Source organism: Orbicella franksi, chromosome 5, assembly GCF_964199315.1.
Source record: "Orbicella franksi chromosome 5, jaOrbFran1.1, whole genome shotgun sequence".
NCBI lineage: Eukaryota > Metazoa > Cnidaria > Anthozoa > Scleractinia > Merulinidae > Orbicella > Orbicella franksi.
Window position 1 is genome coordinate 23869653 of NC_138149.1, and position 14459 is coordinate 23884111.

General features: G+C 38.5%; 1 protein-coding gene across 5 annotated transcripts in view; it reads left to right on the top strand.

Moving 5' to 3' along the window:
- The window catches only part of LOC145487121 (uncharacterized), a 29710-nt gene that overhangs the window by 11629 nt on the left and 3622 nt on the right, over positions 1 to 14459 (top strand). For 4 of the 5 annotated variants that reach the window (XM_081465844.1, XM_081465845.1, XM_081465847.1 and 1 more), the window contains 3 exons: positions 266 to 322; positions 1888 to 2154; positions 8330 to 8507. In XM_081465844.1, coding sequence (XP_081321970.1) covers positions 304 to 322; positions 1888 to 2154; positions 8330 to 8507 — 464 coding nt within the window. In that variant the 5' untranslated portion in view covers positions 266 to 303. Of the gene's footprint in view, positions 1 to 265; positions 323 to 1887; positions 2155 to 8329; positions 9460 to 14459 lie in introns of those variants that run through there. The other variant, XM_081465848.1, reaches the window with a different exon arrangement.

Here is a 14459-nt window from a genome sequence, read left to right on the forward strand (position 1 = left end):
TTAATAATCTATGATTGATGATTGATGATGATTGATGAAAAAAATACTTTAAAATGCAATTGAAAAATACAACTCAAAGCAATAAAAACTACAATAAAATAGAGCAAAATTGCAAAAAGTCAGCTAACACAACACTAAAAGATAGAAATCTACTGTAGAGTTTATTTCTTAATTTTCGTGAAAAAGTAAGAAGCTTAAAACTGAGTTTATGCTTAGTAACTAAAGGCAGCGTAGCAGTGGTTTTGTGTTGTTCTTTTGATTTTAGATTAGAAACTAAGGGAGGAAGGCGAAGAAATCATAAATATGTCGACAAGTACTGAAGGTCAGTAAAGTAATATTGGATGTGAATTTACAAATATAATTTATATACTGAAATGTATTGTATTCGCAACGTTACATAACGGACTTAATACATGGCCAATAAATTTCCCGGGCTAAAATTTCTGCCTATGAAGGGAGCTGGTCTTTTGCATGGACTGGTTACATGGTGCAAAATCTGTTATGCTGGAAAGCAGAAGAATGCACAAACTCCAAAACAAGGGACTTTAAACAGTCAAGGGCATTCGTTTGCACATGAGTATAATTGCTGCAAAAGGCTTCTCGAAGAACTTATTGTCAACTGTTTTTCATTTTTAAAGGAAGCCGGGTTGACTTCTTAGCCCCCATCTCTCCCACCCCCCGCCCAAACTCGACCAAACTGGGCTTAAATTTCAGAAAAAATAGGAACTGTCACAAAAATAAAAACCACCAGATAAAGTGAATTCCTCTAGCAAAAGAAGAGAAAAAGGGAAAGGTAACGTCTGAGCGAATGCACAAAAAATTATCAAACTACCCTCGAGCTCTTGACGAATTCAAAATATATAGCATTGAGGCTAACAGGCATCATTTCTGGAGTGAATGGGTTGGCGCAATTTCAAAGCAAGGAAAAGTTTGGAAAACTGAAGCATGAATTACATTTTGCTCTTCAGTTACAAACCGTAATTATTTGATTTCTCACAATTTAAGGAAGAGATCGGAATTGAGGTATAGACTAGAGAGTGACCATGAACCGCTGGAGTCTGTAATCCAAAAGTTACTCCAAAATGTACCCCAAAGAATCCAGCTAATGCATTCAAGGCTACTGTGATGCAAATTGACGTTACACTACGTTCTAGGCACCAGATTTTGTATCGTTGACTTGTTATCTCGTGCACACTTACCCCCTTCCTTCATCTCCTCCTCCTCCTCCTCCTCCTCCTCCCCCTTCTCCTCCTCGTCCTCGTCCTCGTCCTCGTCCTCGTCCTCCTCCAAGATCAGGAAATGGAATTTGCACAGTCTGGTTTCCGCCTTGTCAATTTCTGAAGTAAGGATGAATATCCTGAAGACGAAACTGCAGACAAAACTTATACTGGCTATACTAGCCTATCGGGGATGAACTTCTCGTGGTAAAAGGTCTACTTTAAAGGAGAAATATTAGCCAGACATAAACGCCGTTAAACATGGCATGAATTCCCATCTTTTTTACAGACAAGGAGAAGTCAGCACGTTCACATTAGATTGGTTTGAGTCGATCAAACGTCGCTAATAGTCTTCAGTGCAAAAGCAGCCTTTCCAAGAATTTACATGGTGTGTAACTGAAGAGGCTTCAGATTCATAACCAATATTCAAACTTAAGCGGAGAAAAGTAAAACTTGTTTTTGGGTTCAATTTAGGTTCCCATAGATTTCCCCACCTAATGATTCTATAGTAATGCTTGAGTTAACTGGAAACTTATTGACATTTTTATCCTTATCCACTAGCTAGATACGCCAGTTACACATGGAATCACATGGAACTGATCTTAGGCCAGTACCAAATATAACAAAAAACTGAGATTTGTTTATCTAATATGTATAACGTTACTTGCAGATGATGCTACCCAAGCAGTTGTCAATGACAAGCTCGTGAGGAAAATATGTGACGATGTAGGAACATGCTGGGAGGATCTGGGTTTAGAGCTGGGCCTGAAATTGGCAGTTCTGCGTAATGTAGATACAGAAAAAAGCCAGTGCCGCGAGAAAGCCAGGGAAATAATTCGTCTCTGGAAGCAAAAAGAAGGAAAGGCTGCTACCGTAAAGAGTCTTCAAGATGCTCTCCTGAGGATTGAAAAAAGATCAATTGCAGAAGCACTGCTAGGTATTTAGTTTCTTTATTTGAACTGCCATGAATTAACAAGCTTCTCAGAAAGACATGCGAAATAAGAAAAACCCGACCAAAACAAAAATGTTACTGTCGTAAGTTGAAGTCTATACTGAGGAAATTGGCGAAATTTTGCTCTTGCAAACAAGCAAAAAAAAAAAAAAAAAACGAGATTGATATTCACTACTGCGAAGAAACAAGCTAATTCCTTACAAAAAAAGACTAATTTCAATGGCATTTTAAAATTTTGCTTTAAATAAATCCATTTTCACAAGTTTGCCTGAAAGTTAAACTTAAAAGAACCTTTTTGCAGATATCACGCTTTTCCCATTTTGTCACATTCAAACAAGAAATAAGCAGCACCGCTCGATGCCAGGGGAGGGGGCATACATTTCTTTGAATAAGTTAGCAAGTTTGTGGTCCCATATTTTTCTGAGTTTGCAACTGATTCTTATGAAATTTCGTGTATTTACTAGATTCAGCATGATCTATGGATCTATGGAGGTTGTTTTTTGTTTATCGTGAGAAATACAAAAAGTGTTGATGTTGCGTGACATCGATAAGAGGGTCTCAAGGGGTGGTGGCATTTTACGGCTAAGGCCAAGAAAAGATCAAGGTAGTCTTACTCGATCTTCTCCTGCTAACGATTAATATTTTGGCTTTGTTTACGAATAGAGGTTACTTTCTTTTCTTTGCGGTTAAGAGGAATCTTAGAAAGTAATTACCATTGTTTTAAAAAGTTAAAAAAAGTTAAAAAAAAGTTTCGTGGGTAAAATTCTTTCATGGCTAATTTTCTTCTTTACGGCTAACGGTTAAAAGTTTTCAATTTTTACGCCTAACGGCAAACTTGTGGGCCCGTTTTACGGCTAACGGTTAACCCATTTGAGACCCTCGTAGAGAGGTCCATTAACAGCTAATCATGGAGTACTGAATATGGTTTTGTACAATGTTCTGAGAGAACTGTTGTCGCACACGCTAATCACAGGCATCCAGATCTTGCAATAGCTTAATTTAATTCCACTTAATACGAAGAATGAACACGGTAAAAGACGAATGTGACGAGCCCCAAAACCAAAGACGAACTGAAAACTGGAGCAATTGCAAACAAGGCGTAGACAGAAACTCAAACCGCGACTAACTAAATAAATTACGCGCGAAATATATAGAGTATGCAAAAGAACATAATATGTACAAAAGGCCACAAAACAAAGGAAACTAATTAAGCGAAAACTTAACACTAAACGCGAAGCTCTGAAACAAATTTGAATGGTTCGTCTTAGCCGGATCCATCTACTCGAAGTGAAGTGATGTTTTCATTTTCCATCATAATTTGTTTCCGAGGACTTTTTTTTTCTGAAAAAGGTTGTGTTTTGGGATAATTTAGATATTTATACGGCAAATATCAATGGGCCTGTTATTTTGCTGACAGATATTAACAATTTGAAAGAACAGCGGTGTATGCATGACCATATAATACACAAAGAACTTTAATTTGCGAATGTCTTGTAAGAAGACTGAGTGAACTCCACCTTCCGTTCCTCTCATACCTCCTATCCCTAGGCCAGTCCCTTGAATTCATCATTCCCATGCAGACCTAACTTTATTAGGGGTTAAAACCAAGGCTGCAGAAGAGAGAGAAAGAGAGAGTAGCTCGTGTGAACTAGTCTTTTCAGGGCTGGACTTTTTTTCAATATGTTGAAATCAGTGAACAACGCCATGCAGTGGGTGAGCTACGCATATATAAACAAAAACGTAGTTTTAGCTCGTGGATTTATATCAGACATAGTTCAGTCCGCTTAATCTTAGGCCCCTTTCATACTACGCAGAGAAATTTCAAAACGGAGGTTTCATTCTGAAAAGGGTTTTAAGTGCAATTTTGAAAAGCTCAGTTTTTGTTACGGATTAGTGTGGACGAAAGGTTTAACCGGCGAAATGGAACTACGCTTTCAAATTCCTCCGGCGCGGTGTGTGGACGGGGTTTTAAAGTGTCTAGCTTTCAAGATTAGTTTCATTTCATGCTACTTGCGGCTGATGCTGCTGACAGTGCATATTTCAGGCCAGGATCGCGAAGTCGTCCAGAAATGTGCGGCTACGGGAAACTCATGAAATATGTTTCAAATACCACGCAGATGCTCTTTAAAACGTTTTCCTAGCCACCTTCTTGTCGTTCAGATGTACAGGCAGATGGGCTAGCGGCGACAAGAAATACAATTCTCAACATTTTGGGGCTGACAGGTGAAGTGCTTAGGGAATTAATCCTTGGTCACTAGCTAGCGCGCGCTTCCAAAAGTACTTCCATAATGGTTTTCCGGTTTTCCCTGATTTTTTGGGGGGAAGGCTTTCTTGTCCCCAGTGCTACTTGTCTTATAATGTTGTCAACGAGTAGCTATGGACGCACTAAGACATTCGATTTCTTTCATTGGCTATCAAAAACTGAATGCGTAGCAAAAATGAAAATTCAAGGCACCACGCATTTCATTTTACTTCCGGCCCGAATGGCGGCAATTTTACTGGCGCGCTTTACGAAAAAAAGCAGAACAAATGCGACCATTCCCGATCGATCCGAAAGAGTCGTTTAAGTTTCCGCGCTACCAAAGCAGTACATCGCCTGCTACAGTATCATTCTCGATCGTAATCGTCGTCTTTTGTTGTAGCTGCCGAGAAGGCGAGAAGAAACGTTTAAAAACTCCGAGAATTCAATCAGCTGATATAACAATTACTTTGTCACTGACCACACCCTGAGAAATCATAAAATTAAGTTCTAATCGCCAGCGGGTTTGAATAAACGTGTGCCTTAATTCAAGAAAAGGTCAAGAGGAAACCTTGAGCCAGGTGAAAAGACGGAGAAATACCACACTTGCGAAGCAAACGTGAAACTGGAAATCCGAAGGTGATTGTGGTTTTTCTTTCTGAGAGATTTAGCAGATTCTAGCAGCCTAAAATGTATTGACGTTGAATTCCCAAAATGATTTAAAGGTCCGTGTTGTGATATTACGCTATGGTGTTTGGAGGATGAAGCAAATGGTATGAACATATCAACTTGAAATTTAGTTTGTTTCTTTTACAGATATTATCCTTTAATTGAGGCCTCCCCTGCAACTGCAACTAACGAAACTTTATGCCATTTTTACAATAGCAAAAATTAGTAAATAACAGTAATTTAGTCATTAATGCTAATAACTGTGCGCGAATATAGAAATAATTATTACCGGTAATATAAAAGATGAAAGAATCAAGCAGACTAGAAGGTTTCCAATATGTAAAGTGGAGTCTCTACTAAAAACAAAAACAAATCAAACGTAAGATATGTACAGAGTTACATTAACATGGTCATAACAAAAAAAATATCACCTATTTATTTGTAGCCTTTAAAAGATTATTTTATTTATAATTATTTATTTATTCACTTGTTTATTCATTTATTTCACACCATTATTTCTATTTACTAATCTTTGTTACTTTCAGATCAAAATAGTGCTGTAAATTCCTCGAACGATTACGAAGTAAAGATTTATGGCGTATGGATAATACAAATAGGAATGTTGCTCTTGCAGCTCAATAAATAATATTGAAAACGAAGGAGATGGAGAAAAAACTTTCATTAATAGTAAAGCTATGTGGTTGATGTTCTGATCAACCACAAGAAGTAGAAAGTATATGTTCAAGATGTTTCGTTATATAACAGGCTGAAGAGCCTCCTTACCCTTACGTCACAGCAATTGTAATAGAGAAATGACATTCCATTATTTCCCATTTATTTACCTTGTTCATCCAGTTTCCTAGAAAAAAAACTTCTTCTTTAGTGTATATCGCGCTCTAATCACTCTCTTCACATCAGCCACGTCTACATGTATAGCAAATACAAATGCAAATTATAACACTCGTGCAAAAGAAGTACCATACAAGAGATTAACTAGACCATTACAATATAACTCTGCTGCTTACTGCTCATGGTATTTGGCATAAAGATGTTCGCTGAATTTGTAGGAGACCGAAATGGATAAAATTGCTGTTTACAAGGTTCTTGCTCCAAAAAATTGCAATTTAAAGAGTAATATGGATGAAAGTACCCACTGATAGATGAAGCTTTATATAAGCTGGTTGAAAAGTATGAAACTAACCAAAAAAAGTTATTATCAACAAAAGGAGAAAAAGAATCTTGAGGGGCCGGGCAGTTTTCAAAATGAACTGTTGATTGCCTAGGACCCTTTTTTTTATATAAAGAAAAAAAAAAGGAGAGAGAGAGAGAGAGAGAGAGAGAAAAGAGAGAACAGAATGGGGTCACTGGGAAAATTCGAAATAAGGAGGACACGAAAGATCATATTAAAGTAAGCAGCTTTATCTAATCCCTTGTGGGGGTTGTGGGGGGGGGGAGGGGTGGCAGGTGGGTGGGAGCCTGGGAGAATAAGTGCGGAAGGCGGCAAAGAAAAGGGCGGGAGCGGGAATCGGGAGAGAAATGCAAAATACTAATTAGTGTCATTCATTAAGCGTTCAAATACTTTTAAAAACAAGAACTCAACATGTTATTTCATTTGCATTTAGTGTGTTTTGGGACTTCTTAACCGACGGGCAAACGAAAATTCAACCTTGGGCTACAAAATGAGGCAGCGTAGCTAGTTGACAAGGATGTGCTCAGTCTCGGACAAGGGCGGGGGTCGGGAGATAAAGGTGTGGGAAGAGGGAAAACAGGGTATGAGAGACGACAGGTTTTTTACATTGTGGCTGAAAAGCCCCTATGGAGGAGTTTCAATAAATGTATGTAAATGTATGTATGAGGTTCTGACCCCCGTGACCCCTCCCTCTTGCAAGGAAAGATAAGCGAAACTCCAATACTAAAAAACTTCCTTGAGTTCATGTTAATTCTACTACAGTGAAACCCCGCTCTACGGACACCCGCTTAATACGGACACCTGCTTCTAACGGACAGTTTTCTTTGTCCCGACAACTAAAAAGGTCATATATTTTCTCTTAAATTAGCCTGCTTAATACAGACACCCGGATAATGCGGACACTTTATCATGTCTCTTTGGTGTCCGCATTAACGGGGTTCCACTGTACTCTTTACAAACCTATGTAAATAACCAGGAAGTAAATATTTCTTACCACTGGAAAATTCCCCCCTCATCTATCAGCACGGCTTATATTTAAATCCTCTCCTTTAGAAGAGTCCTAAGGAATGCAATTTCCATAAACGCTTCCGTGCGTCCATAAACAAATTTTACCGTGTCATCGATAGACGTATTATTTTGCTTGAGAGCTTTATTAACTACACCTCGCCTTTTAAGCTTCTCCATCTTTATCGAAGATGAACGCATTTAGAGAAGGAAAAACAAACACACTGCTATCGATCCCTGGCTTTTTGGATTGGATCGCGGGCTCAAGCCAGGTTAACTTATTATAATCAGGGCCGGGTTGTTCGGAGGTCGGCTAACGCTAACACAGGGTCACACTCTTATGTTTTGTGTAGTGTAAGATTATTCAAAGTCAAAACAGAAGGCCAAACGATATAAACAGAAAACCTCACTGCAAAGATACAAAACATCAAAATTCTCGCTGATCTTGGGTTAGCGTAATCGGGCTTTGAATAACCCGGGTCGGGAGCTTCGATTTTAGCCTTGGCTAAATCTATATATGAACTCTAGATAACCTAACTTTAGCAACGTGAAAACCTCTGGTAACGCTTCTTCGAAGTTCGATCTGTCGACACTGAAGAATACATTCTCTACCTATCTTCTCTCCTTCAGCATTAACTTGTAAGCATGAGCAGATGTGTTGGCAAAGATAATGCTTGCATGCGCTACTGGATGTCCGTGATCTACGGACATCAGTTTTTGGCTGCTTCCAGAGCCCTCCGTTCCGCTGACCACGTGACTAAAAGAAAAGGAGGCTTCGGGGACAAGAATGAAGGGGGAGGGGGAGGGGGAGGGGGCGATGAGGGTGAGAATGCGCATGGGTTCTTTTTTCCTACGTGTTCAGCTACCATAGAGGGCGAGGGAGGGAAAAAAAGGGAATGGTCTATCCAACCCTCTATTAACCTGATTTGATGTTTGAGATTTTTTAATTGCGGGGCATCACCGCTCTTTATGTTCAAGAGCAGGAAACTAAAGAGATCACGAGAGCGCATCAGTATTACATACATGATGTCGTAATAACTTTTTAACTCTCTGTTTAGATTCTCATATGGCTTTACAAAACGAAGGCCAAAGAGAGGGTGCACAAGCCCACAGTTCAAGGACTCGCAAAGGCGACGGTAACCGTAGTGACGTAAATAAAGTCAAGACTGGTGATGTTAGTGTTGGTTCAAACAGCACTGTAATCATCATGGGAAATCAAGAAGGCAGCCTTAGCTTGTAAGCTTCAAACCGTAATAGAGAGTGTGGTTTTGAAATATTATCTCTTTTGTACTAAAGGAAACAGAAAATGACTTAATCTAGTCTTTTGAGAAAAAGGGGAAAAAACGCTGTTAGTGGCTGCGATTAAGTGACGTAAATCAGTAAATTTAATCAACTGATTAACGATATAGATATAACTTTTTACTTTTAAAGCTCTTGCCAAAAACAATCTGCCATAGTAAAAGCTCAATCCTTGAGCTCCCAGCTAGGATTAGGAATTTAAAGTTATTCGAGGTTTTGTAACCATTAGTTCAGTTATCTTAGTCTAGTCTGTTAGCCTGTTAGCCTCAAAGTTATAACTGCGTGAGTAAAAATTTTATGGAACTAGCTATATCTCTATCATTTTGAGCGTCGTTAAGTCCCATTACAATTTAATGAATAATGCTTGTAATCTTCTCCAACCTTCTTATAATAATCGCTTTCGGCATAATTCTTTTAATTATAAATTGTCGCATTTGTGGAATGAGATTCCTCTATATATTAAATAATCGTCGAAGTTAAAATAGGCTTCCGCAAGAAGGTCGAGATCATTTGATTTTTCTAGCTTAACGGACAGCTGCTAATGTAGCTGTTGTCTGTTATGGGAATTTTAGCATTTTGTTTATTCTACTAGCGTTTGTATAAAGCATTTATGTATTATTATTATTTTTTTTCTTTTTTTTTTTTTTTTTTTACCGATATTCATATTCTAACTCTAAGTTTTATGAATATCTACATTTATATTTATTAGTTTCTCAGTTTTAATTCTTCGTCAACTGACAAGCACTTTATACATGAACCTCTGGCAACCTCGTCTACTGTATTGACAATTTAATAAAATGATTATATTGTATTGATTGTATCCAGGCTTAAAGTGTGTTCAAGGTTTTGATTTTGCTGGTATAGAAGGAATGATTTTCACTGCTAATGATTTCAGGAGTTTTGAGATTTATTTATTGCGTAAGAACTTCAGAACAGTCATAAAACTACAATCAAAATTCGAACCACTTTACCACGATACATCGTCTCAGATTGTTTACGTGTTTTGTTGATGTTTGTTTATTACAATTGTTCTGCAGAGGTTAGGTCCGTCAAGAAATGAAATCATTTTTTATGTAGTTGTCACTCTTTTAGGTGATGGGGTGGTCTGGGGTGGGTATCGGCAACGAGTGTTGAAGACTCAAGGAGGTTCTAAAGCCTGCTGAAACCTGAATTGTCATATCTGTACTTTTGTCCCTGCCTCCCTCTCCATTTTCCCCTGTTATAAGGGCGCTGATCGCTTGAAAGAAAGTCCCGTGAAATTGAAAGATAGGATTAATTCACTTACATCATTACCGATTACATCACCGTTCATCACTGATGACATCACCGGTCATACATAAGCATAGTCAAAGGAGTTCAGTCACGGAATTTTTAGTTATTTAGGCCACGTACAAAATTACCTTTTAATTAAAGGAAAAGTGAAAAAAGTAGTTTACTAAGATAGAAAAACACTAGATAGATAATAGTAAACCATAATAGAGCCATGATTGTTGAGGATGGAAAAGATTAACATGGATAACAAACAACGAACTTGAAATATTTAGGCTAAACTTTTCAAAATGAGCAAACTGTGACGTAGCTCCTTTAACGTGACGAACGTTTTATTCCGGATTAAAAACCAGCGAAAAACAGAAAGTCATATTTGTCTTCATTCGTAGCAGCCGATTGTGCAAAGATAATCACTATAGGACCCTATAGAGGTATTGAAAGACTGCAAACTTCACTGCAATACCTTTCTCTCGGACAGTTTGTGAGAACGCCAAGTAAAACGGGCCAACGAATCACATCCGCCGGAAGACAAAAGTACATGCTATGCTATTCACCTTCTAAACTACAGCGAACGTCAAGATGCTTGATAAAGGAAAAGATCGAACCTCATGGGTTTTTACGATTTTCTCCCCTTTATATATACACAGGTAAACAAGAACGGATACATGTGCAAGAACACTCTAAATGAGAGATTTCTTTTTCCTGTGCTTGTGTGAGGGTTACAAATGGCGTTGTGATCACGATTGATGCAAAAATTTTAACAATGATTACGCGTTACATATACTTTTAGAAATGCTATTTCTATCAGAAATTCAAGATTCACGCATATGTCGCTTAGATGCTTTTCACGCCCCACGCTGAAATGCACCCATCACGTGCAACGTATAAATAAACCTTTTGCCACCCTATTTGTGTGTTGTGTGTATGCTCGCGCTTGTGCTTGAGACAGATGTTTCACGCGCTTTGTTTTGCTAATACTTTCTCTTGATTAGTTCTTTGGAAAAAGACTTTCTCGAATTCACTGACAGACTTTTATAGACGGCGACAAAATCCAATAAAGAAACAATTTCTCTATGCAGCAAGACAGCTTTTCGATTTCCAAGAATACAAAGATAGTAACAATGGTTTTAATTTTAATCTAATTTTCACTCACGAATTCAGCTTGAAGATGAGGCGAAATTCTTTATTCATCCCGTTTCTGGACTTGTAACTTGCGATTTGAAGGGCTTGTAAGCCTGGTCGCACTGCAAGAAAGGAAGCATAGTAGAAAACCCGGAGGGAAAACAATATACTTTAATCTGGGGGTAACTTTAGCTAGGACAAAACTGTGATAACAGATATGCAGTAACAAAATCGACAGACAGCCCTGAGGAACAATATGAGCATTGTTTGCTTCCGCGACACTTTAATTGACGCGTGCGTGTATATCTCATTTCGTGTACAGTTTAACTTTCTTCTTTCTCGACGATGCCATACTGAACTGCCCCATAACCAGGTTTAGCAACCTTTTGATCCTTCATTTCTTACTCCTTAGGGAAGGGACGTCTAATTACGCGAGTCGCGAAAACTCCCCACTGGTGTGTTTTTCGGTGGCTTATATAATAGGGTGAATCTGATCTCTTCCTTTGAGATAAGTTACTGCAGTGAAACGCATCTCTAAAAGGTACGATTGCATTTTCACAGCTTATATTGCTTAGTTTAGTGATTTGCGTTAACAACTCAACCTCGGCTCGCTACGTTTCGGTTGCCAACAATGTCTGTCCATTTTTTATCGTTCAATTAGCGTACAAACGTGCCGTCTCACTCAGTTATATGGCAGCCATCTTGACCCGACTAACAGGAAGCTACTCACGTGTCGTGTTCATTTATCCGTCAAGAACAACAGAGCACCACCATTTCGGAATACAGCTGAACTCTCAGGGGAAACGAAAATAGTTTGAAATAGCGGGATTTCGAAAGAGCCGATAGTAAATGACTAAAGGTTAAATCCAAGGGAAATTGTTTTAAGTTCGAAATAACGGGGAATTCGAAATAATCGAGATCGAATTAGTGCGATCCAACAGTATGTTCTGATCCATTTTCGTGAAACACTTCAATTGACTTGCTGCTTAAACCTCAAATATGTCTGATTTCTCGTCTGCGAAAATGAACACCGATACATTGTAGACATTAATTGTACCTTTTTGCGACTTGTGACTTGCATTTTGAATAGCTCACAAACCTCTTTGGAATACAGCAAGAAAGACAATAAGTAAAAAAACTCGGAAGGAAAATAATCTGCACAATCTGAGTGTTTCGCGCGCGGACAGTGCTGTGACAATATGATACAGACACAAAACCAACAGCCAATTCAGTAGCCAGAGGTAAAATGGGCATTATTGTTTGCTTTGGCGACACTTCACTTGACGCTTGCGTACATATCTCAGTTGGTGTGCAGTTTTACTTCCTTCTTGCTTGATGCTGCACTGAACTACCAGATATCCGGGTTTAACCACACTTTCCCTTATTCCTTAGTCCTAAGGGAAGGGACATCTCAGCGAGCCACGAGAAGTCCGCACTTGTAACTTTGTGGCTTTTAGCAGATAGAGTGAATCTGTGCTCTTCCTTTTAAATAAGTCACTGCAGTGAAACACATCTCTGATAGGTTAGTGTGTTTGTTTTTTTCTCAGCTCATAACTAATGCTTACTTTACTGATTTCCGTCAAAAACTTAGCATCAATTCGTTTTTGTTTCAGCTGCAAACACTGCCTCCCCGTATTTCATCGTTTTAATTACCATACAGGCGGGCAGTCACACCTGGTTGTGGGGCAGCCATCTTGTCCTGAGAGTTAGAAGACCTCTGACTCATTCATGTATTAATTTATCTTTTAAAAACAACAGAACACCGCATGTGTTAAACGTTCTGATCGAAAAATGCTGTTTACATTCTAAGTTGTGTTTAAACTCAGTTGAGTAGTACAACCTTTCCCTGCAGGCAGAAAAAGTAGATATACAACTTTCAACTGAATGACATTTTAATTACGGCCGGCTTCTGGCAGAAGGCTGTACTCGGAGAAGTAAAGGTGGATCGAGGGAGATAAATGTGAAATTTTTTATAAATATCGATTCGTGAATACGAAATTCTAGAAAGGCCTGCTGTACGGGTCCGCAAATGATCCAAGTACCGCAAATGATCCCGAACCGCAAATGACCCCCAAATTGGACCGCAAATGATCCCGGATCGCAAATGATCCCCGATAGGGACCGCAAATGATGCCGACTAAAAATAACGAATGGCATGGATGGTGGGATGGTGTGGATAGGGAATTGGCGTGCGTGAATACTGATGTTTTTATTAAAGCCATCTTATAATTATAATGGCTTACAACTTGTTTTTTTTTTTTTTTTTTTTTTTTTTCATACTTTCGACTAAATTTTGTTGCTAACTACGATGTTGTAAATATCACCACTCAATCATCAAAACACGACTTGGCTTGCATTTCTTTGCAATTCTCAGTAGAATTATGATCAGTGCAACATACGCTACATATCCTCCTTTGTTAAACATTGATATTTCGGTGTTATAGTTAAATCACATTTTATCAGCCATTAACGCCACTCGTCATAAGTTTTAAACTAATATCTAGCCATGAAGCAACTATTAAGGAAGACGCTGTCACCTGAGTAGACCCCACAAGCCTACAACGCTTCATCACTCTGTAAAACACCTAGTGTCAGGTGTAGCACTGGAAATTTGAGCAAATTTACTTTGTAATTTTTCCTTGGTCGTATTTTGGTTTTAATTCCTCGGAAATGACTACTTGACTATTCTAAGAAGCCAAAATTCCAAGCTATAGTTATAAAGTTCAGCTTTATGACCAAGCAAGGCCAAGGCTTCCTCCTCATTTTGACAAGTTAGCTGTTTGATAGATGTTTGATACTATCGCCACCGGGATTTCGAGAATGTTTACAAGTACGTGTTTTTCTAAGACTTCTCATTCAATAGATCGTCTTCACGTAACGTGTTTTTAACCTCATCGGGCGTAACAGGCGGTATATTTATATCTGTTTACAATTAGCGTGCTTCGTTTGGAAACCAGGGCATTTTGAATTTCAGGGTTATGGAGGTTGCGTGACACAAGGCTGCGATCGAGTTTGTTGAAAACTATATACTTATCTCTCGATTTTGAGCCTTTTAAAAGTTAGAGCGTTAGGAAAAGTGCTTATGTAAACGCTTGTTTGTACATGTTTAGCACTGATAATCAGTCGCCTGGAAAGCCAAAGTAAGTTCCAGATGTTTACACTATATTCCGGCCGCCATATTGATGTACCAACACGGATGTATACCAACATGACGTTTTCTTACCGGGCTCTGTAAATTTCTGGGAAACATTTACGGCGAATTTCTGAAGTTTGGGGAAACGCACAAGCCTAAAACTTGGAGAAGTGTCTTATTTAGTTATCTTCTATAGCATACATCACAATTTCTTGGCTTTTTCCATTGGTTGGTTTTCGATGTATTATTATTATTATTTTTTTTATTGCTTGACAGTGAAAACGATCTGAACCGTTCGAAGAACAAAACAGCAACTGTGGAATACTTTTTTGTAAAATGATAAAACATGTTTTTTAGTTCATAAT